The 26,810-nt window shown below is 42.4% G+C and overlaps 2 protein-coding genes across 19 annotated transcripts in view; one reads left to right on the top strand and one right to left on the bottom strand.

Moving 5' to 3' along the window:
- The window catches only part of APBB2 (amyloid beta precursor protein binding family B member 2), a 476,036-nt gene that overhangs the window by 122,975 nt on the left and 326,251 nt on the right, over positions 1-26,810 (bottom strand). The gene's annotated exons all lie outside the window — the stretch shown is intronic.
- On the top strand, positions 25,357-26,730 carry LOC308617146 (MOB kinase activator 1A-like). Its single transcript, XM_081233922.1, has one exon. It carries the CDS (start codon positions 25,361-25,363, stop codon positions 26,054-26,056), a length of 696 nt encoding a protein of 231 aa, XP_081090048.1. The 5' UTR covers positions 25,357-25,360; the 3' UTR covers positions 26,057-26,730.

Below are 26,810 nucleotides of genomic sequence, written 5' to 3'. Positions count from 1 at the left end.
CAGCTTCCATCTCAGCTGCCGACATCCATACCCCTTAACAGCATTCACTGAGATCTTTCTTCATGAAACAAATTAGATCATGGCACTCCCCTGGTTACCACCTTTCAGAGGTTTCTCATGGCATTAAAAAGAAAATTCAAACCTTCAACCATAACCAAAAAGCCCTGTAGGATCTTGTCCCCCAGACCCCAAGCACCTCTTGCACCGCAGCACATATCACTGGACTTCCCGCTCCGGGCTCCAGCCACCCTGGCCTTCTCTCACATCCTTGAACATGCTGAGCACCCCTCGTCCGTCCTCCTTCCTCCTGCTCCCCTCACACACCCGGCTTCTTCCCAGCTTTCAAGATCAGCTCAAATGCCACCTCCTAGGATGGGCTGCCCCTTGGTGGCCCCTTTCCCCACCAAGGTACTCTCTCTCTGTTGCACTGTGCTGTTGACCTCACAGCACTTATCATAATCCATACCATCTTGCTTCCTGAATTGTTTTCCCAGCTTATCTCCTGCCTCTTTGAACCCTATCTCTCCCACTTCCTCATGTACCTCACGAGATGCCTGACACACGGATGTTCCACATCTGCTGAAGGGCGAATTAATCTATAGATTATAAACATCAAGTACGTGTGATAACCACAGTTAAACCCTAAAAGCAGAAAATGAAATATTTCACCTACATTCATTCAACAATTCAATTATTTATGGAGAGTGTCCTATGCCAGGTACTATGTTAAGAACAAAGGAATTCAAAGAGCTAAGACCTTCTCAAAAATGTCATATTCTTCATTTAAAACAGGCAGTTGAAAAGGACAAGTTACACTACTATTTAGTATGTTTTCACATGACCCTAGGGATCTGTGGAAAAGTCTGAAAGCCCAGACAAGTAAGAAATTAAGTATCATCAGTACACTCCCCCAAATCCATGAAAAGTAGAGAGGGCGTGACAGGGGTTTCGCAACCATGTTCCAGGTCTCTAAACCTAGGAGTCACCTCAACACCTGGGAAACTGGGGACAGATATAAAGCTTAGCTCAGTCAGTGGTCCAGAATGAAATTCATTTCCCTGAGGGGCTGTTCAAGATGAACGCTACTGAGGTGAGACTAGGAGACTGCATGAAGGATAGTTTTTGAAACAGACTGGAATCACCACATCTGAAAAAACAATGCCACTGTTCAGACTCTTTGAGAACTCAGCTTCTCCTGGCCCTTCTTGCAGTCCCAGGCTCCTCTGAGAGGTACCCACAATCAAGGCAAGCAGGTTCAAGAAGACAGCGAGTCCAGCGCACAACGACCCTCCACCCTTGGAGCGGAGGTGACTTTGGCCCCACCTGTTTGTATCTACAGCCTGGGCTCAGCTGACTTCCCGGGCAGCAGCTAGCAGCAGCATCCTCTTGGCTCACCTCGGGGTCATCCATAATGCTCCCCGGGGATGCTCCAGTTCAGAGGACCCCAAATGGGTCCTGTGCTAGAACAGTGTGAGCTCCAAGAAAGCAAGAAGGTACTTGTTGCATTTACCATTTGATCATTAGTGCCAATGCCAAGCACATAGCAAGTGTTCAATAAATGCTTGTTAAATAAATTATCCCCATTGCTCAAAAGCCAAGACTTGTTAGAACGACAGAAAAACTCATAAACGAACCAGCAGCGGTCAGAAAGGTGGGGTTCCTGACCAAACCGGCACACACAGCCCATGCCTTCGCTCTGAGCCAAGTCTGATAGCACTTTCTACAACGACAGCGGCTGATGCCTTGTAGAAAGTCTTTCCCCTACTAAGCTTGTTCTACACATCTCACTTTGGACAACAAAACCGCTGGTAACTTATAAAATTACAGACAAAATTTACAAATACAGATTTAGGGCTGTTCTCCTCACAAAGCATTATGTATCTAACTTCTTAGGAAAGGCCTCAGGACACCTCTGTCCTGAAAGGCTTCACAAAGCAAATAACAACTCAAGGGCAGTGGCAAAGATCTGAACTTTGGGGAGAAAGCTTAAAAACTGCTTTTGTGTCAGAGTAAGGCTGGAGGAGAAACTGACTGCTCCATGGTCTAAGGAAACCAGAAAGAGAACAACACGAGGAAAGCAGGCGGAATCCACCATTCATGATACTAGTCAAAGCTAGGCTGCAGCTGCAGTTATAAAGAGAAAGAAAAGACTAATGAGATTGCTCCTCCCCCGCCTCTTCCCACCCAAGGCAGTAATGAAGATTCACAGCTAACACATTAACTGGGGAATCGATAGACATGCCTGGATACAATACTGGTACAGGGAAATAGATAACACACAGAAAAGACACAGATTCCCTGAGAATCCAATCAAGTGTTGTGTTCAATATTTAGATCACGTTTTTCTTAAAAAAAAAAAAAAAAAAAAACAACAACCAAAAAAACCCAAACCAAAAATCTACTTTTTTTTTTTTCAGTGCCAAGAACAAGCACGTGATAAGTTGGCAGTTTTCTACCTTTTGGGAATTTGAGACATTTGCGTGGAAGTCCACCAATACTGTAAGTCATCCAACTAAAATTATCTGAAACCGCAGTCTTTCTACACCAAAGGATATTGCTTTTAATTCAAAAACCGGATTACCAAGATCCTGCAATATTTTTCACTCCTAATGTAGACAAGAGGACATAAAGGTGGATTCATCAGAGGGCATGTGAGATGAATGCACTCATTTGCTCAATCATAACACTGGACACAACAGAAATGCCCAGGGTGGACCATCTGAACAGCCCACCCCTGAACAGCTTCTGCCACCCTGGTAAATTGCATCAAAAGACTCCTCCACCTTCCCTCCATTTCATACAATACTCATCCTTCCCTCCAGCAAGGCAGAAAGACCCCTCCTCAGGCCTCCCGGCCGCCCCCAACCTCGCAAAGCACTGACTCCGGGGAAGGGAGGATGCAGCCTTTGTCCCGCGGGTCGGGTCTCCCGGGCGCAAGCTCGGGCGCCCACCCCGCCAGTTACCTCTGCGCTCACCTGCAGACAAAGGCGCGCCGCTCCCTACCCACGGCCCTCACCTTGGCCTCCCGGGCGGCCCCGGGGCTGGGCGAGGATGCCGCCCCCGTGTCGGGGACGAGACCAGGTTGCGGGCACCAGCCACCCCGGAGCGGTCGCTCACACCAGCTGCTGTGCGTTCCTTCCGTCCCAAGTTGAAGCAAGTGCCATCCGCGCCTCCCCACGCGCGGCCCGCCCGCCGCCGCAGCCCATTGGCTGCTGGAGAGGCACGTGAGCACGCCCCCCCGCCCGTCCCCGCCCACCGCTCACTCCCCTGCCAGGTGCCCCCGGCCAGGTGCTCCCAGCCTCCGGGGCCGGGGCCAGGGCCAATGCGAGCAAAAGAGCGGGGCGGAGTACCCCCATCCCTACCTATCCCCATACTGTGACGAATGTTTCCCTTTTGGGACTCCCGGGACTTGGAAACTTCATCCTAATCCCAACTCTTTAAAAAGCTGACATGCCGGGCCTGGGTTTCCGGTTTCTCTTACGACCTGCCTGATCGATGCCAGGGAGACGGGCCGTCCTGCAACCCACAGCCAGAAAGCCTCTGCAATACTACAACTAAGCAGAAGCAAACTGTAGTTTAATCAATCAGGCAGCAAGTTTTGAACTGAGCCGAAAGTAGTTTTTACAGATTCCTTGACAATTTACACGAAGCCCGTAACAGCGGTTCACCCCTCCACACCTTCCCCATCCCGGCCTCTCATAAGGCACCTTCTGTTCACTGTTGACTTAAAGCCAGGATGGCACCCCAACACTGTATGTAGCTGGGAGCCTCCTCCCCCCCCCACCCCCCGTACATACATGGAAGCAGAAAAGTGCTCCCTTGGCTAAACAACAGCATTTAAGTAAGAGTGCTGGCCAGCCACTGGCCAAAACAGTTCTGAAAGGAAAACCCAAGGTCTCTTACTGACCATATATTTTGTGTACTGAAAGTACCTCCTTTTCCTAATTATTTCTGGGCAAGAATAAGTTACTTGAGCGATTACAAAATGAAACAGGCAGAGAACATCAGCCATGTTTTCTGCCAAATTCAAAGTTCCATACACTCCTTTTATAAGGAAAGGAACAGAAAATACAAAATATATATGGAAAATCAAGGGAGTATGTAACTAAAAGGCCTTGTCTGGGTTTAGTAAAACACACCACAGATATACTGGAAACTCTTTTTTTACTGTTCCTGTTTTAAAAGAGGATTAAACATCTCACTCATTCAACATTTATTAAGCTCTTCCTAAGTGCCAGGCTCTGTGCTAACAATTTTATATTAGGCTTTTCTGGTTAGCGACTGTTTTTCAAGGGGGGCATGATTTAATTCATGGTGTACTGAATATATGACCAGTAATACCTGAGTGATTTAGAAGAACTGTTTACAATGAACTGCTCTGGCAACCGCAGCTGTTTGGAACACAGCCCATACTAGAAGTGGGCATGGGGGTGGCCTTGAGTCTTGGGGTTCAGCAGGGGTTCAACAGGTGTCACCTAGTCTGGAGACATGAATTGACTTCACCGGACTGTACCTGTCACCCTGTCAGGGGGCACCTTTCCTTCCTTACACATAATTCTAGTCAGTTTGGTTATCTGCTTCTCTGCCTACAGCCAAGGGGAAGCCACAAATCAGATGGGGCTGCCAGATGCCCACTGGTGACAGCACAGTATGACAGCCAAGGGTCTGCTGGCAGGGCTGACAAGACCTGCCAACTCTACCTCCTCCTGCTGTCTCAAACTCACCCCCTCTCTCCGACTCCAGTGTCACCACCTAGTGCCAAGCCCCCATCTCCTCCCATCGGGATGGTCGTAATAGTCTTCTCAGAGTTTCCCTGTTTTCACTCTTGTCCCTGACTGGCTATTCTCACTTCAGCCACACACATGACCCTTTAGAAAAAGAAATCACAAATCTGAGCATCCACGCTCCGGCTTGCAAACTCTACAATGGCTTCCAGTTAGGTGGAAATAAAGTCCATAATCATTTTCGGGGTCTCTGAGGCCTCCTGGGATCTGGTCCCTATTTTCACTCTAGTCATCGCTGCAACCACATTCCCTCCTCTTTCTGTCTGCTCCAGCCTCCTCTCCTTCCAGTTTCTGGAACATGCCCAGCTGCTTCCCACCTCAGGGCCTTTGCACCAACTGTCCCCTACCCCTGAGATGCTCTTCACTGCACTACTCACCTGGCTAATCTGTCTCATCCTTCAGATCTTAGTTTACTTACCTCCCTGTGAAAAATCTTCCTAACAATACCACCCATCTCACAACCCCAAGCATCCGGACTCTTCCTGCACAGTCCCCATCTTCTTCATCTTCTGGTGAGTTTTATAAACTTATAGTGGGGTTTGGTTTTGTTTCTGAATAGTAAAGAACTCAGCCTTGGCCAAAAAGAGGTCTGGCTCTTGCCATGGGCTTCTGGGAGGTAATCTTTAAGACACGGAATGTCATACCTGATATGAGTGTTTTTGTTTACCTGGGGGTCTCGGGTCACACCAGATAGTCTAACAATGTGATTTAGGGTAGGGGCTTTGGGTCATTTGGCCTTAGTTCCACCTCTTGTGGGGCTAGAGACGTAGCTCAGCCACATGGATGGTCAACCATGTCCACGTGACGGAGCCCCCATAAGAAGTCTGGACACCAAGGCTCAGATGAACTTCCCTTGTTGGCAATACTCTGTGCACACTGTCACACATCAGTGCTGGGAAGACTATGCTGTCCATGAGCCCACGGGGAGAGGACAACGGAAGCTCCTATGTGGATCTCTCCTGGTCTTGCCCTATGCACCTCTTCTCTTGGCTGAGTTTAATCCGTACCCTTTAGCTGTGAGTGAGTTCTGTGAATCCTTCTAGCAGATTATTGAATCTAAGAGTGGTTTTGTGAGCTATTCCTCATCATATTTTCAGCAGCAAGCACATTTCCTGACACACAGTAAGTGCTTAATACATTTAATAATCAAATTTAATAATTTACAATTTTTTACGGGTACTTTTGAAATGAGCACATAATCAGCACGTAATGCCTTAACAATTTAAGGACTAGATGTCCATTTTGCCAACTCCTACTTCTGAGTCAAGGTCCAGATCAAAGGTCATCTTTTCCCTGAAGCCCTTCCCCACTCCCTAGGGCTTGCCATTCTTGCCTGTGTTTTCTGGCCCATTGCTCTGCTTTCAGAGCAGTCAGTGGTATTGAAATGTCTCTCCTTGTGAAAGAACTATGTTAGATCAACTCTGAGTCCCTAGCACTGGGCATGGTGCTTACACAGAGCAGGTATACAAAAGGTGTTTGCAGAATAAAGGCAATTTTTTAAAAAAAGGATTTGGTTTATTGAAAGATAGGTTCAGTTATCTGTGAAATCCTGGTACATATTACAGCTCATTCCCTGAAAAATAAGATAGCTGTTACTGTAGTAACTGAGTATTATAATGGTATTCTACTCTATTATTTTCTTTTTTTCTTTCTAAAAATAAAAATGTTCCTCAAAATTATTAACCACATTAAAAACCTGACATGCTTTAAATAAAATATGAAAGCAGATCACCAAACTTTTAAGCATCTGACTCCCTAATTAGAATGAAATATTACAGTTTATTTACATACTACATTAAGAAAAAAAAAATCCAAGCCCTAATCTTATTCTCCTCTGTACAAACCTAACTGAAAATTCAAACAGCACACCAATAACCTATGGTGTCCACAAGTAGCACAGAAAAATCAATTTTATTTCCTTCAGACCTGTATTTAAACTGGATAATAACGCTATGATGTGCAACAGCCATAATCCAATTTCAATTTATTTGATTAGATGAGTATAAACATTAAATAAGAAACTAATGGGATTGTCATAAGAATGTTCAAGCTGTTAACTCATTATAGGCAAACATTTTAATTTGCTCCTAGAAAAACGTGCTGCTAGAAAATATATAAATATGGATTTGAACAATCCTTAAATCCCATACACAAAGATCCTTACATTGCCTCCTCACCCAAAGATAAAAGCAGCTTTGAACTTGGAGGCCACTTGAAACTCCCCCTGAATTTAGGATAAGGAAAGCTCCCAATGACTCCTTGAATATTTGAGTTTTTTTTTTTTTAAACATTCCTTCGTATCACAATGCAGAATCAGTGAGGATATCAAAGCAGCACCCACATTGGTGGTTCTTAAATTATAATGTGCATAATAACTGTTAAAATGAAGATGCCCGGGCTCACTCCAAGAGAGTGATTCAGAAGGTCTGGCTGGAGTGACCCCTTGCTCTTTTCACAAAAGCACCCAGAGGATTGGGAGGCAGGTGGCCTGTGAACTGTACACTGAGAAACTGTTTCCAGAGAAGGGGACAGGAATTCTGTGTGGGTGAAGGAAGTCAAATGACACAGATATGGCTTCCCTGGTGGCGCAGTGGTTGAGAGTCCGCCTGCCGATGCAGGGGACACGGGTTCGTGCCCCGGTCTGGGAAGATGCCACATGCCGTGGAGCGGCTGGGCCCGTGAGCCATGGCCGCTGAGCCTGCGCGTCCGGAGCCTGTGCTCCGCAACGGGAGAGACCACAACAGTGAGAGGCCCGCGTACCACAAAAAAAAAAAAAAAAAAAAATGACACAGATAAAGACAATGGACAATGCGATGCTGTAGCACTTTCTGTGTCCCCCCACTGGACTCTGAGCTCCTGGGAGCTCAACCATGCCTTTTTTGGTTTTCTGTCTTTGGGCCCAGGTCAGCACCAAGCACTTACTAAATTAAGTTCATTTGTAGCAAAGTGGCATGCACCCATGCTCTCACCTACAGGGACATCAAGTGAATTAACCAGGGTGCATTTCTGAGGGTCATACATAATCCTAACAACGTTATCAACAGAGCAGGGGGGTGTTTGGGCAGGACCTAGATCAGCGCCTTTCAAGCGTCAATGTGCAAATGCATCCTCTGAGGATTTGTTAGAATGCCAATTCCAAATCAGTAGGTTTGGGGCGGGGCCTGCATTTCTAAAAAGCTCCCAGGTGATGCTGATGCTCTAGTCCAAAGACTCCACTTTCAGAGGCAAGAATCCAGATGTAACTTAGCCAAACATGGCCACAATGACAAAGAAACAGCAAAAAAGAATACAACCCTCAGATCTACAATGAACCTGGCAATGAACGCCAAGGAGTGGTGGACCAAGAGTAATATTTCCCAACTTATTTTAAAGGACTGTGTACTTGATGGTTGCTCTTGGAAGAATCCATAACGTGCACCTGTAAAGGAAAAGCCCCACTGCCCCACAAAACATCAGATGCAGCAGAAGACTTGCCTGCACTCACACAAGGGTGTGACCTTTATTCTAAAAGACCTCCAGGTTTTACTACAGTATTTCTTTTAACTCAGCTCTAGAGAAAATTTTGAGAAAAAAAATTCTCTTGCTCAATGGCCCGGAGTCTTCCTGTTCTGCTCTATAACATGCAAAGGCTATTTATAATAAGTGTATACAACAAAAATCTTTGTAAGAGGAAGACATTTCCACGCCCTACGTAGGGAGCATAGCCCATTTTCTTTATGCAATATTCAGCAGACAGAACCTCCCACTAGACCAAAGACAGTGGGCAACTCCCCAGCACTCACTGTACTTTAAAGAGACTTGACTTATCCCTCCTCCCCGCCCGCCAGCCCCCCCTCCCCGCCTGACAGTCTCACGTTGCCAACTGCTATGTGGTGGGCGGTGAGCATAAACCGTTACCCTCGAGGATTCCGGATCCTAACAGAACCAACACAACACTCAATTCTTAAAATGCGTCTGCTCAACCATCTTCCTTCTCAGTCCCAGGGCTTGCTCTCTCTGGGACACAGAACTGCAAGGTGGCACAGGGGCAATGAAAGCAGGAGGATGAAGACACCTCCAGACTTTCCTCATGCTCACTCAGCAGGGACACTGGAGGGCCAAGGGAAATGCCTGTTCTCTGGCAATTTCCATGATTAAAATGAGAGAAAAATCATGTTTGTGTTTTGCATTAGAAACTCTATCTTAAATTGATACTAAATCCATGGCTGGGAAGGTGGGGCAGGGGTAAGAGGGTAGGAGCTGGTAGAGTGAAGCCAAGAGAAGTTCTTGAAATAAATTATGTTTTCCTTCATCTCGAGCCCACCAGTGCTCTGGTTTATGTCCCTATAGTTTTGTCTTTTCCTAAATATCACATACATGGAATCATATCACATAGAGCTTCTGAATCTTGCTTTTATCACTTAGCATAATTTTGGGGGAGGAAAGGATAAATTTTATTATAAGGCCCAACGTCTTTTTTCTAACTTTCTTTTTTTTAACTTCCAGTTTTATTGAGATATAACTGACATAGAGCACTGTGTAAGTTTAAGGTGTATAGCATAATGACTTATACACATCATGAAATGAGTACCACAGTAAGCCTCATACAGATACAAAATTAAAGAGATAGAAAAAAATTTTTCCTGTGATGAGAACTCTTAGGATCTACTCTCGTAACAGCTTTTATATATGACATAGAGCAGTGTTAATTTTATTTATCATGTTGTACAATACATCCCTAGCACTTATTTACTTATCTTATAACTGGAAGTTTGTACGTTTTGACTGCCTTCATCCAATTCCCCCCTCCCTACTCCCCCACCCCTGATCTCTTTTTCCTATGAGTTTGTTCATTGGTTTTTGAAGTATAATCGACCTACCATACTATGTTAGTTCCTGTTACACAACATAGTGATTAGATATTTCTATATATTTCAAAATGATCACCAGGATAAGTCTAGTTACAATATGTCACCACACAAAGATATTACATAGTTATTGAGTATACTCCCCACACTGTACATTTCATACCCCGACTCATTTATTTTGTAACTGGAAGTTTGTACCTCTTAATCTCCCAAACCTACTTCTTCCCCACCCTCCACACTCCTCTCCCCTGAGGCAACCACCTGTTCGTTCTCTGTATCTATAACTCTGTTTCTGTTTTGTTATGTTTGTTCATTTGTTTTGTTTTTTAGATTCCACATATAAGTAAAATCATACGGCATTTGTCTTTCTCTGTCTACTTATTTTATTTAGCATAATACCCTCTAGGTACATCCATGTTGTCACAAATAGCAAGATTTCATTCTTTTTCATGACTCATACTCCTTTGTATGCATATATATTCACTATATCTTCTTTTTAAATTTTATTTATTTTTGGCTGCTTTGGGTCTTCATTGCTGCACACGGGCTTTCTCTAGTTGTGGCAAGCGGGGGCTACTCTTCGTTGTGGTGCGCGAGCTTCTCATTGCGGTGGCTTCTGTTGTTGCGGAGCACGGGCTCTAGGTGCACAGGCTTCAGTAGTTGTGGCTCACAGGCTCTAGAGTGCAGGCTCAGTAGTTGTGGCACACGGGCTTAGTTGCTCCGCGGCATGTGGGATTTTCCTGGACCAGGGCTCAAACCCATGTCCCCTGCATTGGCAGGCGAATTCTTAACCACTGCACAAGCAGGGAAGTCCACACCATATCTTCTTAATCCATTCATCAACTGATAGACACGTAGGTTGCTTTCATATCTTGACTATTGTAAATAATGCTGCAACAAACACAGGAGTGCATATATCTTTTCTGATTAGTGTTTTTGTTTTCTTCAGATAAATACCCAGGAGTGGAACTGCTAGATCATAGGTTAGTTCTATTTTTAATTTCTTTAGGAATCTCCATACTGTTTTCCATAGCTGCTGCACCAATTTACATTCCCACCAACAGTGCACAATGGTTCCCTTTTCTCAAAATCCTTGCCAACACTTGTTATTTGTTGTCTTTTTTTTTTGCGGTACGCGGGCCTCTCACTGTTGTGGCCTCTCCTGTTGCGGAGCACAGGCTCCGGATGCGCAGGCTCAGCGGGCATGGCTCACGGGCCCAGCCGCTCTGCGGCATGTGGGATCTTCCCGGACTGGGGCACGAACCCGTGTCCCCTGCATCGGCAGGCGTACTCTCAACCACTGCACCACCAGGGAAGCCCCTGTTGTCTTTTTGATAACAGCCATTCTGACAGCTATGAGGTGATATCTCACTGTGGTTTTGATTTGCATTTCCCTGATGATTAGTGATGTTGAACACCTTTTTATGCACTTGTTGGGCATTTGTATGTCTTCTTTGGAGAAAAGTCTATTTAAGTCCTCTGCCCATTTTTAAATTGGACTGTTTTTTTGCTATTGAGTTATAGAAATTATTTGTATATTTTGGATATTAACCCATTATCAGATATATTGTTTGCAAATATTCCCATTCAGTAGGTGGCCTTTATTTTGTTGATAGTTTCCTTTACTGCACAGAAACTTTTTAGTTTGATTTAGTCCCACTTGTTTATTTTTGCCTTTGTTCCCCTTTGTTGGCCTGAGGAGACATATCCAAAAAAAAAAAAAAAAAAAAAAGACTAAGACCAATGTCAGTGAGCTTACTGCCTATGGTTTCTTCTAGAAGTTTTATGGTTTCATGTCTTACATTTAAGCTTTAATACATTTGGATTTATTTTTGTACATGGTGTGAGAGAGTAGTCTATTTTGATTTTTTTGCATGTAGCTGTCCAGTTTTCCCAACACTATTTATTGAAGAGGCTGTCTTTGCCCCAGTATGTATTCTTGCCTCCTTTGTCATTGATTAATTGCCCATATAAGTATGGGTTCATTTCTGGGCACTCTATGCTGTTCCATTGATCTATGTTTCTATTTTTTGTGCCAGTAGTATTTTGATTACTGTAGCTTTGTAGTATAGTTCGAAACTAGGGAGCATGGTATTTCCAGCTTTGTTCTTCTTTCTCAAGATTGTTTTGGCTATTAAGCATCTTTTGTGTTTCCATATAAATTTTAGAATTATTTGTTCTAGTTCTGTGAAAAATGCCGTTGGTATTTTCATAGGTATTGCACTGAATCTGTATTTGCCTTGGGTAGAATAGTCATTTTAACAATATTAAGTCTTCCAATCCATGAACACAGTATACCTTTCCATTTCTTTGTGTTGTCTTCAATTCCTTTCATCAGTGTCTTACAGTTTTCCAAATACAGGTCTTCTACCTCCTTAGTCAGATTTACTCCTAGATATTTTATATTTTTTGATGTGATTGTAAGAGGGGTTGTTTTCCTTATTCCTCTTTCTGATAGTTTGTTGTTAATGTATAGAAATGCAACAGATTTCTGTATATTAATTTTGTATCCTGCAACTTTACCGAATTCATTGATAAGCTCTAGCAGGTAACTGGTGGCATCTTTAGGATTTTCTATGTATAGTATCATGTCATCTGCAAACAGTGAGTTTTACTTCTTCCTTTCTAATTTGGATTCCTTTTATTTCTTTTTCTTGTCCAATTGCTATAGCTAGGACTTCCAACACTATGTTGAATAAAAGTGGCATGAGTGAGCATCCTTCTCTTGTTCCTGACCTTAGAGGACATGCTTTCAGCTTTTCACTGTTGAGTATGATGTTAACTGTAGGCTTGCCATCTATAGCCTTTGTTATGTTGAGGTATGTTCCCTCTATGCCCACTTTCTGAAGAGTTTTTATCATAAACTGATGTTGAATTTTGTCAAAAGCTTTTTCTGTATCTATTGAGATGATCATATGATTTTTATTCCTTAGTTTGTTGATATGGTATATCATATTGATTGATTTGCAGATACTGAAACATCCTTGCATCCCTTGGACAAATCCTACTTGATCATGGTGTATGATCCTTTTAATGTATTGTTGAATTTGGTTTGCTAATAATTTGTTGAGGATTTTGCATATATGTTTATCAGTGATGTTGGCCTGCAATTTTCTTCTTTTGTGATATCTTTGTTTGATTTTGATATTAGGGTGAGGCTGGACTTAGCATAATTGTTGAGTGTATCAGTGGTTCATTCCTTTTTATTGTTGAGAATTTCATGTATGGATATACCGTTGTTTGTTTATTGATCTACCAGTTGATGGGTATCTGTGTTGTTTCCAGTTTGGGGCAATTATGAATAAAACTGATAATAAGAAAAACAACCCAATTTTTTTAAATGGGCAAAAAACTTAGACATACACTTCATCAGAGAAGACAAAACCAGAGAAAACCAGAAGGTTTTCATAAGCACAAAAAGATAATCCATATAATCATGTTAGAAAAATGCAGATTAAAACTATGAGTTACCACTTCACACATTTTAGAATGCTAAAATAACAAAAGCCCACAAACAAACAAAAACTTGGCAGTACCAAGCACTGGTGGGGATGCTGAGCAACTAGAACTCCCTGACATTGCTGGTGGGGATACAAAATGGTACAGTTACTTCAAAATGCAGTTTGGCAGTTTCTTATCAAATTAAGTATGCCACTACCATGCAACCCAGCAATCTCACTCCTAGGTATTTACCCAAAAGAAGTGAAAACTTATGTTCTCACAAAAACTTGTATGTGAATGTTTATAGCAACTTTATTTATTTATTTTATTATTTTATTTTATTTCAGTTTTTTTTATTAGTTTCTGCATTATAATAAAGTGAATCATTTATACATATACATCTGTTCCCATATCCCTTCCCTCTTGCGTCTCCCTCCCTCCCACCCTCCCTATCCCACCCCTCCATATAGCAACTTTATTTATGGTTCATGATTAACTTCCCTTTTGAGATGTATAGGCAATTGTCTTTTAATGGGTTTCCTAAAACTCCTTTGGTTTATTTTAGTTTTCCAAAGTTCACAGACCTGGGCATCTCAGTGATCTTTTAAAAATAATTAAAAGATTACAAAATAGAACCACCTACTTCCTTGGTGGTCACAAACCTCTATTCTTAGGAGCTTGCTGTTGAGTCTTAATCCTAGAGGAGAGTTTAAACAGGAGCTCACTTTGTTATTGCCACTTCCAGAGCCAGGAAGCATAAAAAGAAACAAGGTGGCATTCTGACCCCTAACTGTTCTTAACCTTGACTCCCTCCTTCACCCCACTTTGCTCATCCCCCAAAGAGATACCAGCTACATCAGGGGCCTATGGAAAGTAAAGCAGATAAAATGTGCCAGCATTTTGATCTTTCAATGTTGAGTTTAAACAAAAACATCATTTATAATTGCTAATATTTGTCTTATCTTCATGCTTCAAGCTCCTAATTGGGAAGGACTGTGGCTTTTTGGGTCAATTCTGGTACATCATTGAGCATAGGTGTACTTGTTTTTAATAAACAAGGCTTTATTGGAACACAGCCACACCCATTCATTTATATCTTGTCTACGGTTACTTTTGCCTAACAGTGGCAAAGTTGAGTAGTTGAGAGACAGACAGAACGACCCATACAACCTAATGTATTTATAGTCTGGCCTTTTATAGAAGAAGTTTGCTGACTCTTGATCCAACAGAATCGCCCATTTAATCATTCAATTAATATGAATTATTAGTGTACTATTTGTATAGCATTGTATAGCTACAAATTACTAACATTCGTGTAGCATTTTATATCTTCAGGTATGAACAAATGTCTGCTCATATCAATCATTTCATTACAGAATCTCATTAGCCCTATTAAGTCGGCTATTATTATTATCACCATCTCCCTTTACAGACAAAACAGGCTCAGAAAGAATGAATGAACTCATTTATAAGAGGTGAAGCCAGAACTGGAACCTATCTCATTTCTCCAAATCTTCTGCTCTCATCACAAATAAATAAAATGTAATAAATAAAAATACAGCACACACAGCAAGCCGATCAGTTAGTAGACAAGCTAATATCACCTTGGATTTTCATCTGCTTAATGCTCCACTGAACTCTTTCAATTAAAGTAAGTTCCATGCAAAGTTCACATGTCCTCTGAGATGATGTCCCCACTTACCCTTATTACTGACACTTTTAGAGATTGCTTAACCTACAAAACACTGCTCTTTGTTACAAACTCTATTCCTCGTATACATATCAGTTAATTATATTCACTAATTATCAGAGTTGACTCGGGTTTTATGGGAATGAAAGCTTAGACAATTTCTGGGGACTTCTTTAAGAAAATGAATACAAAAATATCTTCCTTTTGCAAATCTTACAAAAACCATGTGCACTTATCAATAGCACCCCCCCCCAGGGCCTTGAAAGGGGCCCTAAGTTTTAAGCTTCATTATCATAATAGTAAATCCTCCTCTGTGTATTATCTTTCCCCCTAAAGAAAGGAAACTCATATAATCCAGGTTGAGTTCCTAGCAAAGAGTGGAGCCTTCTGACTGAGCAGACTAATCATTTAAATCTGCCACCCCCATCACTTTCTCTTAAAGCCACAAAACTGAAAGCACTATGCCTATTCTCAGCAAATTCTCTCTTCAGCCTAGAGCAGTGGTTTTCTAAGTGTGGTCCGTGGATGAAATTAGCCTCACTTGGGAACTTGTTGCTACTGAATCAGAAACTTTTGAGGATGGGACTCAGCCGTCCTTGTGTTTACAGAGACCTACAGCTCATTCTGATGAGTACTCAAGTTTGAGCATCACTGGCTATTAGGCCATACATTCCACTTTCTCCACTCATGTAGAAAATTTTTTGATGGAAAGAGAGGAGACTATATCATTTAAGCAAGTTCATAATTTCTCTTTAAGAACAAAACAATCTAATCATCAATTTTAACAGTAAGTGTTCCCAGTTTTAGAATTTTGGAAAACTATGACATGTGAGATGTGTCAGGATTAACCAGGAGGAGAGAAGCAAATGCTCATAGCTCAAAGTCTACTTTGATGACTTCTGAGAACACTGATGATAAATTTAAGTGAATTCATGACTTATTAACTGAGTGGGAAATGTATATTTAAACACTCCCGATATAGTCAGAAGACGGAATCAGTAATTCCAAACTCTGAATCATCTTAGAAGTTGAAGGAACTTCCCACAAAAGACCTAAATTACTTACCTCAAGCAAAATTCCTTATTTTCAAAGAGTAGGAGTTGGACCAAATTGGTCCTTTTAACCACCAATGAGCCATTTTATTATTTTAATCACCAAGGACCTCTTATTTTAATATATATTTCTTATACAAATAACAAGCTAGTTTGATTTGTCCCCATGCCACTTTTCTCTGTTAATCAAAGGTATACTTAGCCACTACTCATAACTTCTGATCAGCATGAGCTAACCAATGTTGCCACTCTGAGCTGATGTATTTTCATTCCCGCCAGAAGCAAAGACCCTTACCATTTTAGTTGGCCCGCTTATTTTGCACAAATGCGTAGTTTTCCCTTTGCCCTCTCCTCACCTACAAAATGCAAATAATAAAACCTGCCTCCTAACGCTGCTATTAAGAATTAAAATTAAAAAACAAAACAAAACCAGATATAATGTGACTAGCACCGCCTCTGGTGGATGGTGGGCACCCAGCTATGGCAGTTGTGCTTCCCATGATTATGAATTAGGCTGTTAGAAATCTTGAAATGGGCTCTCTAGTGCACACCTGTGATCCCCTTTTCTGTAAAACACCACACCACCCCAACCTATGTGGCAGCAGCAGGCCCCCGGGTGACATCTTGTATGAAGTGACCTGGCCAGTCAGTCTGACCAGGATGGGCACCTGGTCTATGCTGGGTATGAGTCTCTTCCCTTAGGAATTTAAAATTGAGAGACTACACTCCAAGACTGGCTGGAAAAGAAATGTACGGGGTCATTTTCTACCATAAGAACTAAGAAGCAGAGATGAGAACAAAGCCAAGAATATAGGTGAAAGATAGAAGTGATCCTGATACTACTTCAGACCCTGTTCTGTCCTCTTGGGCATCCCCCTGCCTCAGGGTTCCAGAAGACACCCAAATCGTCTTTTGCTTAAGATCACTCAAATCATTTTCTGTTGCCTGTGATCCATGAGCTTTCACCCCACCCCACACTGTGGTGGAACCGCATGAGGACTGAGGTCAGTTCCAACTTGGTGATGTATGACCCCAAAAGCAGTCACTGGCTGTGAGCATGGCTGTTCCTCAGCAGGCGTCATGTAGCCACATCTTCCAGTATGTGGGAGTCAAAAAGGAAGGGGGCCCTTAGGCAAGACATACATTGTTGTTTTTTTTTTTTTTTGCACTACGTTCTTTTCCTCTCCCCTCTCTTTACCTCCAGGCTGTGTCTCCTCAGGGCTCCAGCCTCCTCTGCACAGGCCGCCATGGCTGTGGCTCTGCTGGGTAGCCTCCACCTCCTTGGGCCCTTCAGCTTCCTGCTGTTGCTGATCTCTGAGTGCCTCCCTGTCTCCTGTTTGCTTTTCAACTCTTCCATCACCCATGTCACCAATTCCATTAAATTCCCTCTGCTTCAAATATTTAGAGCAGTTGTTGTGTTCATCATTGTGCCCCGACCGATAGACTATGTAAACATTTACTGTCTTAATTATTATTATTATTATTAATATATTTGATTTATTTATTTTTTATTTTTGGTTGCGTTAGGTCTTCATTGCTGCATGCGGGCTTCTCATTGCGGTGGCTTCTCTTGTTGCAGAGCATGGGCACTAGATAGCGGGCTCAGTAGCTGTGACGCACGGGCTCAGTTTCTCCACGGCATGTGGGATCTTCCCAGATCAGGGTTCGAACTCATGTCGCCTGCATTGGCAGGCAGACCCTCAACCACTGCACCAACAGGGAAGCCCTACTGTCATTATTATTGTTGCTGTTGCTATTGTCATCATTGTTTCATACACCTCAGAGGAAGCTCTGGAGGAAACCGAGACTCAGGAGGTGAAGGGAGTTAACCAGGATGCCACGGCTGGTGGGTGACAGACTCCAGCATGAAACCCTTTTCACTCAATCTCTCCTTCTACGTACGGAGCCTTTGAATGGGCTGGTATCTTCGACTCTAATTATTCTGAATTTACAATGTATGTCTTTGGGGCTTCCCTGGTGGCGCAGTGGTTGAGAGTCCACCTGCCAATGCAGGGGACACGGGTTCGTGCCCCGGTCCGGGAGGATCCCACATGCCACGGAGCGGCTGGGCCCATGAGCCATGGCCGCTGGGCCTGCGCGTCCGTAGCCTGTGCTCCACAGCGGGAGAGGCCACAACAGTGAGAGGCCCGCGTACCACAAAAAAAAAAAAAAAAAAAAAAAAATCCATTTTATTCCTTCCGGTGGTGTGGCAAACAAAAACAAAAGACCACATTGTTGCCAGCACTATGTGTCTGTTGTTAGACAATGCAAATGTTTTAAACATTTAATATTCAAACACTGCATTTATGCTGTTTTACCCACAAATGAATGTACAGGGTGTTCTTGGTCCTTTAGAGCACTGCAAACTGCTCCATGCCAGGAGCTGCTACAAACTCAGAGCCCTCCTGATTCACAATCAGGTACTGAAAGCAAGTTTTCCCATTGCATGCATGGTCACAGCACTCTAGAACAATTCTCTCCTTCCTTTTTTTCTTCAATAGATATTTATCAAGAAATCACCAAATTTCAGACATGATGGGTAAGTACTGACAGTATTCAATATTTGACCCCCCCCATTTTTTTTTCAGTTTTTACCTTTCCTATATCAAAGTTATTGTTAACCAATGACTCTGGGGCAAGCCAACTGTGTAAGGGCCTAGATGAAGTAATAATTCCAATAATTACTTGTTCAATACTCATGCTGTGTCATGCCTATGTCCTACTCCGTGGCCATGGCAGACATGACTAACAGATCACAGAATCCCTCACCCAAGCCTGGATCTGGTTTCCTGGCTCTTCTCCACCCAGCATTTCAGGCCCTTCATGTCATGAGAGCCAAGATGGTGAGTAACCCCTACTTCCTAACCTAGCATTAGCATAAACGTTTCTTAAAAATAAGGCAAATGTCTAAAGGGACTGCTTTATAAACAAATTAGGCTAGAATTTTAGATTCTGAAGGCAGACAATGAAGTATGTAAAACCACAAAAGCATTTGAGAAAAAAATTGGCTTTGGTATTTCTTTCTTTAAACTTTTGCATTAGTTTCCTTGCCAATTACACAACTGTTTACTTTTCTTCACAGCCTTAATGTTGTGAAGGCTTATTACCTATGGTACTTATCACTAAATACTAATATTTAGTAAATACTAAAATTTATTGGAATTCACGTACACTAACATATCAGGTTCTATATACTACTTTAGAAATGGAAAAATATGAGGTCACCCCACTATGCACATCTGTATTTCTTGAAAGGAACAAAATGCAAATGAATACGCACTACATTACCTTCAAGCTTAACTGGCAGAGAGAAAAAACATTCAAGTGTCTAAAAATGTAGGTACCACATCATGTTATACATCATTTTGGAGGAAGACATAGTGCTCTGGCAATAAACTGCTCATCCGTGAAATGAAATAACCCTTCTAGGAAAGGATGATTAATTATTTAATAAACATTGTGTATTTTTAGATTCACTAAGAAAAATAAATGGGAGGAGCCAAAGAATGCCAGCAGCAACCAAAAGCTGGAAGAAGAGGCAAGGAATTGATTCTTCCCCAGGCTTCTGGAGGGAGTGGGACCCTGCCCACATCTTGATTTTGGCTTAATGAAACTGATGTTGAACTACTGGCCTCCAGACTGTGAGAGAACAAATTTCTGTAGTTTTTTAAGCCAGCAAATGTGTGATAATTTGTTACAGCAGCCTTAGATAAACTAAGACACTGACCTGCTGAATTCAAGCTGGGAATTTTGCTGTGTGGCCCCTTCAGCTTTGCTATGACCCAAACGCCAGGAGATATACCCCTATCCTGGTTAGGAGCTTTCAACTCTTTTTCTGAAGCTTCCTTCTCCCTTCCCCTGTGTGATCCTCAGCACAAGTAAAAAAAATTGGGGTGATCATATTAACAACTACAAGGAATAGGAAAAACCACTGGCCCAGGATTTAGAATTCATGGTTTCAGATATAGCTCAATCACTTTTTTTCTGGTGCAACACTAAGCAAGTCATGTGCAAGTTCTGGGTCTCATTTTCCTGATCTGTTAAAGGCATAATACTATGTCCTTTGGTCCCTGAAAAGATTAAAGGAGATAGTGTACACAGAGCCTTAAACTATAAACTATTATATTAAAATATGGAAAGGGTTCTGATTATTTTCCCTTCTCTCCTTCATACAATTAAAAGCATTTTTAAGCACCTAATATAAGGACAGCATCATGCTGAGTTACATACAAGGAAGTATAAAAACATGGTGCTGGCTATCAGGGAATTTACAATCTAACTGGGGAGACGCACACATTTACAACATTAAGTAACAACACAAGGTTGAAAGATTAAGTGCCACTAAGATCTACATGACGCGGAGATAAAAGAGATCATAGGGCACTGCAGTGATGTGAATATCCAGTCCCCTTCCTAGGGGAGTATATCTCCCCATCCCCTGAAGTCAGGCTTGGTCATGTAACTTTGCTTTGGCCAGTGAAATGTGAACAAAAGTGTTGTGTTGTTCCCAGGCAGAAATTTTAAGAGTCAATGCATCTTTTCCTCCTGATACCATGGCTGGCAATACTCTAGTCTAAATAGTGACTGTATCATCTGCCTTGGACACAGAATGAGGACAATACTACAAGGAGCAGTACCTCCAGACAACATGCCACAGACATTTAGTAGAATGAGGACTGTTACTGAGTCTTCTGGTTGTTACTGAAGCATAACCTAGCCAGTGCTGACTGATGCAAATAGTGACAGAAAGGCTAACAGAAAAGGTGGGACCCTAAGTCATAAGGACAACAGTGTCATCTAAAACTTGTATAGGGCTTGGTAGTTATATTACAAAGTGCTTCAGAACTCATTTAATTACTTCCTATTACTATTCCACTTAGTACTGCCCATGAAGGCAGGAACCATGAAGTGCTTGTTCAGAGCTATATCCTTGGTGCCAAGCATAGTGGCTGACACATATTGGGGACTTAATACCTGGGTGTCTACTAAGTTCCCAGAGAGACAGATGGGACCATACAAGAGAGGAGGAAGGAGGGAGAAAAGAAATTCCATAGCTTGACACTTCAAGGGAGGAATAAGGACGATATGGCCTTGGACATGATGAAAGCCACCTTGATAGATCATTTAAAAATACCCAGGTAGGGCTTCCCTGGTGGTGCAGTGGTTGAGAGTCCGCCTGCCTATGCAGGGAACACGGGTTCGTGCCCCGGTCCAGGAAGATCGCACATGCTGCGGAGCCTGCGCATCCGGAGTCTGTGCTCCGCAACGGGAGAGGCCACAACAGTGAGAGGCCGGCGTACAGCAAAAAAAAAAAAAGAAAGAAAGATAAAACCTAATCCTATTCATTAAATTCACTAAGTCAAGGGTTGAAATAAAAGGGAGAGAAATTTTTTTTAATAAAAGATAAGGTTTTAATATGTCTATACTGTACGAATTAGAGTGCTTCTTTAAAAAAAAAAGAGAAGATCGTGTATATCTTAAGTCTTTAAATCTTGGGTCACTTTTAATCATAATGTTAATCATTGTCTTATGCCTTGAAATCATGCTGTTAGAACAGATTATAGCAAAGAGGTATGTTAATCAGGGCAGGAGGAGAACAGAAATGGCTGTCATCATCTGGAAGGGGCACCTTAAGGGCCGAGGTGATTTCTGCGACACTATTATTCTCTAAATCATGGAGAAAGCCACAAATGTCATTTGGATTGGTCAATAAATATTAATTGTCTGCAAAGATATATTTTAAAATTTGCTGTTCTTAAAGCCACCCACGTATTGTACAGGGGGAAAAAAACACTCAAAATACTCCTCATTGCAAAATGCATAGCATTTACCAATTATTGAATAATAGGGAAATCAGAAAAAAAATCTGTATTTTAAACACTCTATTGTTAATGGGGCATTACAGCTGGACTCTGTTTACTTATTAAAATTTATATCCCATTTGCTCCCCAAAAGAATTAAATAGTTTACAATGAAAGGCACACATTCTATCAGGCTCTTAAATTAGAAAGTAAAATTTGAAACCAGATGGAAGGACGAAGTGAGTCTATAAATCAGTTAGGCTAAATATTAATTTGAACCACATTCAACCATTTCTGATCCACAAAAAAGGCAGTCATGTAGTTCAGTCTATTATCATTACAGCAATTGAGGGTTTGATTTAACACAAAACTTCCTGGCAGAAAGGGAAAGGTGAAAAAGTACGCAATTTTCACTGTAGGCCAAATTCTCTGAGAATTCTCGGACTGCACTGAAAGCTATGCTTGTGAGAATACCACACTTTTCAGTGCAGGCATGGGGGTGGAGTGCTAGGCAAAGGAACATCTAAAAATAGAGATCTGTGATAACAGATTGTGATATAGAGTCATCATTCAGAATCCCTAGGTCAGTGTAGTTCAGTGTTTTCTAAACTGGCGGGCTCTAGAAATGCCACTGGTTCCCTGAAGTTCATTGGTAGGAAGCAATTAATGTGTTTTATGCTCACCAAGTTTTAAGTGCAGGACAACTTAGAGCCTTCAACAGCTAAGCTGTGTATTCGGGACTCTCTGAGAGCAGGACGTTTCCTAACATTAATTGTCTGTGGAATCTTTTAAAATTTAAACACCAGGTATTAAGCTGGTAGAGTCTTCAGTTCAAAGACTTTTTGGAAAAGTTAACCAAAGATCAGTGTTATTCAAACTATAATCAATTAATGGTCACAAACAGCATTTTGAAAGTTAAATAGAACAGAGTGTAGCAAAGAAACAAATCAAGGAACAGAACACACTGCGAATATAAGTACTGTCGTGTAAAACTTTTGTGTGAGTCAAGGAAAGAGAGAGAGGCGGGAGGGAGAAAAACTAGGTCATGCCATAAACTGTATTTCTTACAGGTTAGGACAAAATAGCTTGAAAGCCAATGACACAGAAAAATAGATGACTATAAAGAACGTGGGCGTTCACACACAAATTTTTAAAAATCTAATAACTGTCCATGCAAAATTTATTTTCACGTGGGTAGATACACACATATAATAATCAAGTTAAATAAAACTTCTTCCTTCAGAGGTGCTGGGGTGTAAGTTCCCATAGGCTCTGGCTGTGTCCCAGAGGAGGGAATAGTCAGTTCAATCCAAGGAAACATAAAGGTCTCACCAGGAGGGTTTAGAAAATGAGCAGGCAGGAAAGGGCAGTGCGGCGCAAGGGCACAAGCCGGTGCAGCTGGGCATGTGCACTTGGCCACCATACTGGACGAGAGGTGGAAGAGCCTGGGGAGGGGCAGCTGACTTAAGTATTAAGAGGCCAAAGCACTAGGGTCTGACGACTCCCTACATGTGGTGGGGGTAAGAGGACCCCAAAGTTGTTGACTGTGTAGCTGACTAGATGGCAGAACCATGAACCACACTGGACTAAGGGCAAAGGTGACCTGGCCATAGGTTAGCCAAGTAGGCGCCACGCACACACGACTATCTACGGCCTTGTGGTTCGCAGTAAGGAGAGAAGCTTCTTTCATGAGGCAGCTGAACTCGCTGGAGTTCAGATAGATGCTTACAGATTTAGGAGTGATTTGTGTCCTCTTATCCTTATCCCAATCCCCATTCCAGTTATGCCCAAAGGCAGATGGGGGCTTCCCTGGTGGCACAGTGGTTGAGAGTCTGCCTGCCGATGCAGGGGACGCGGGTTCATGCCCCGGGTCCGGGAGGATCCCGCATACCGCGGTGCGGATGGGCCCGTGAGCCATGGCTGTTGAGTCTGCGCGTCCGGAGCTTGTGCTCCGCAACGGGAGAGGCCACAGCAGTGAGAGGCCCGCGTACCACAAAAAAAGAAAAAAAAAAAAAAAAGACAAAGTCAGATGGGGTGGGAGGGCTGCTGAGGGGTCAGGGCCAGGGAGAATCAGACACTTTCGATCTGAACTAAATATCTATTTCACAGATTTGGTAATCAAAGAAATGATACTGGTGCCTCTACTGGTGCTGTATGTAAAATTCCTGCAAAACTTATCCCATAGGCTGTCGTTCTCTATTTAGTTTGTCTCCTGGGACCGACCTGGTTTCGGTGCCCTCCTAGAAAACATTTGGTTCTACTGGGCTACAGACTGAGGCTTAGATTTTTCTGGCTTTGTTTCCAATAAATTGATACTTGGGAGTTCTCCTTTAGCGGGTGGCAAGAAAGGATTTAGAGATGAAGAGGCAGGAGCCTCAAACAATTTTCCAGTTACAAAGGGACCCTCCCCATTCTGGGCTGGGCGACTCAGGGTACAGGGCCCGGATGCGTGAGCCCAACCTGAATGCGGATCTCCAACGGGCCAGGGTGCTCTGTGCAGGTAAAAAGGAGCCTTTGAAAACAGAGCTGGAGCCACTCACCCGAAGAGGCAGAGTTGGCAAGACAGGGGAGATGATTAGGCCTAGAGAAGCAATTAGAAGCACAAGGCACTGCCTGGGTAGAGAAAGGCAGTCCTCATCTGGTTGGCCCTTTCTACTCATGGCCAGCCCCCTGCCGCATTACTTGACAGTTCTGTTTGCCACATCAGCAAGCCCTGTACGCAGCCTCCCCCAACCCCGGGCTCCTTCAGAGCCTGTAACTGGGCACCCCTAACCCCAGCCCATCCCACCCCAGTACTTTCAAACACTCCTTGCCCTTGGGCATGCTTCTGGTGTAAAATAACAGGTAGAATGACAAAATTTTCTACGTTTTATTTCTTACTCTCCCTACCATCCAATTTCTCTGGATATGCGAATGGCACCAGATCCAGTCTGTCACACCCACTCTGTGTTCCTTTATTTATAATCTAAATGATTCTTCCTGGGTTTAGAGAGATTTACTCTTTCCACTGAAAATGAACTCCTTGGCTCACATATTTCTCATTTGGCCCCAAGCCTGATTTGGTATTTCCAATCTCTGGCCACTGCGACAAAGCCTGCCTGATTCTGCTCCCAGGACTTTTTTACCCTCAGAAATTGAGTCCTTGCCTGAGGACTCTGACTTTAATTTCTTAATTCTTGTTTTCGATTTCCTTTCTCTTCTTTACTTTTCTAAAGAGCAGTTCCCCAGGGCACTCTTTGGGAGCTGCCTAGAAAAGAAGAATTCCCAGTTGAAGTTATAATAAAGAAACAGGGCACCCGGTGCTGGAGCCCAAAGGTTGTGTGCCGCTAAGAGGGAAAACAGGGAACATAACTCGGTCGTCCTCTTGCCGAAGGAGAGAGGCCAGCGAGCTGGAGGAGAAGAGAAACTTGGGCCTCAGTGGGAGCTGGTACAGCTCATGCTGACACAGACAGGTATGATAGCAGCAGGGAGTCTTGGATCCCAAGTGACTGGACTGAAAACTCATTACAGGATAATTTTCATAAATTCTCACCTTTCTCTATTAAAAAAATAACTCCTGCATATACAGTTCATTGCCAGGTTTTAATTCACAGCTGTGATACATAAGCACCAAGTCTGGTTTAAGAAGAGGGTTAGAAACACACTAAGCCACTTGGTTGGGGCAGGGAGAGGGGAGGGTCTGAACATCAGTGTTGGCCTTTGAAGAGGCATCACGTCATCAGTCAAGACTCACAGGGAATAGAAGATGAGCTTCCTCTTTAGTAGCCGCTCTTCTAAAACATTCAAACCAAAGAAGAATATCCCTGAAGGATCTCATCAGTATGAACTCTTAAAACATGCAGAAGCAACTCTAGGAAGTGGGAATCTGAGACAAGCTGTTATGTTGCCAGAGGGAGAGGACCTCAACGAATGGATTGCGGTTAACACTGTGGATTTCTTCAACCAGATCAACATGCTATATGGAACTATCACAGAATTCTGCACTGAAGCAAGCTGTCCAGTCATGTCTGCAGGTCCAAGATATGAATATCATTGGGCAGATGGTACTAATATTAAAAAGCCAGTCAAATGTTCTGCACCAAAATACATTGACTATTTGATGACTTGGGTTCAGGATCAACTTGATGATGAAACTCTTTTTCCTTCTAAAATTGGTGTCCCATTTCCTAAAAACTTTATGTCTGTGGCAAAGACCATTCTAAAGCGTCTGTTCAGGGTTTATGCCCATATTTATCACCAGCACTTTGATTCTGTGATGCAGCTGCAGGAGGAGGCCCACCTCAACACCTCCTTTAAGCACTTTATTTTCTTTGTTCAGGAGTTTAATCTGATTGATAGGCGTGAGTTGGCACCTCTTCAGGAATTAATTGAGAAGCTTGGATCGAAAGACAGAAAAATTTTTCTTCTAGAACAGTTACCCTCTTGCTTCATCTACTGCTAGAGCTATCTTGTTGCTTTCTGTTATAGACTAGTGATACAAACTTTAAGAAAACAAGATAAAAAGATACCTATTGTCTGTGTCTACTGATAAAATTGTCCCAAAGGTAGGTTGGCCTAATACCTTCAGAGTGAGAAATTCAGGACACAGCTGAATCTGAGGCACTGTGTGACCACTGCCGTTACTGCCATAGAGCCATACTTGGTTGTAGAATGTGAGGACTAACCTGTAGTTTATTAGTTTACTTACTCTTTTACTGAAGAAGATGATTGACTCTGTTTCAGGTGACAGCATGATGGATATTAAGAATTTCCAATAATTTATTAACAGGTTTCCAGAACAAATTTCCTAATAAGGCAATCACAGATCAGTTTTATTCTGCTTTTATTTTACAAATAGAAGAGGTGTTCTAAAATTTCCTTAAGATTTAGAACATTTGTGTCACTTTGGATAACCTTGTAGTTTGAAGTTTGTATGCTAGTGTTTTTATAGGTAAGATTATATATATGTATATTTTTTCAAAATCCATGATTGCAGTTTAAATCATCATATGACATGTGGTATGGGAGTAACCAAAGTTATTTCTAAAAGGACTTTATTTTTTAATCTTTTTAATCTTTATTTGGAATTTTATTCACATAAACCTGTCTAAATTTTTAGTGTGTGTGTATCAAATAATTTTTTAAGTCATCTAAAAAAAAAAAAGACTCACAGGGAACCAATAATGGAAGAGTTTTAGATATTTAAAGTCAAAGAC

Source organism: Mesoplodon bidens, assembly GCF_964165515.1.
Source record: "Mesoplodon bidens genome assembly, chromosome: 1".
Taxonomy (NCBI): Eukaryota; Metazoa; Chordata; class Mammalia; order Artiodactyla; family Ziphiidae; genus Mesoplodon; species Mesoplodon bidens.
The sequence above is the reverse complement of the archived record's forward strand: the minus strand, read 5'-3'. Positions and strand labels throughout refer to the sequence as shown.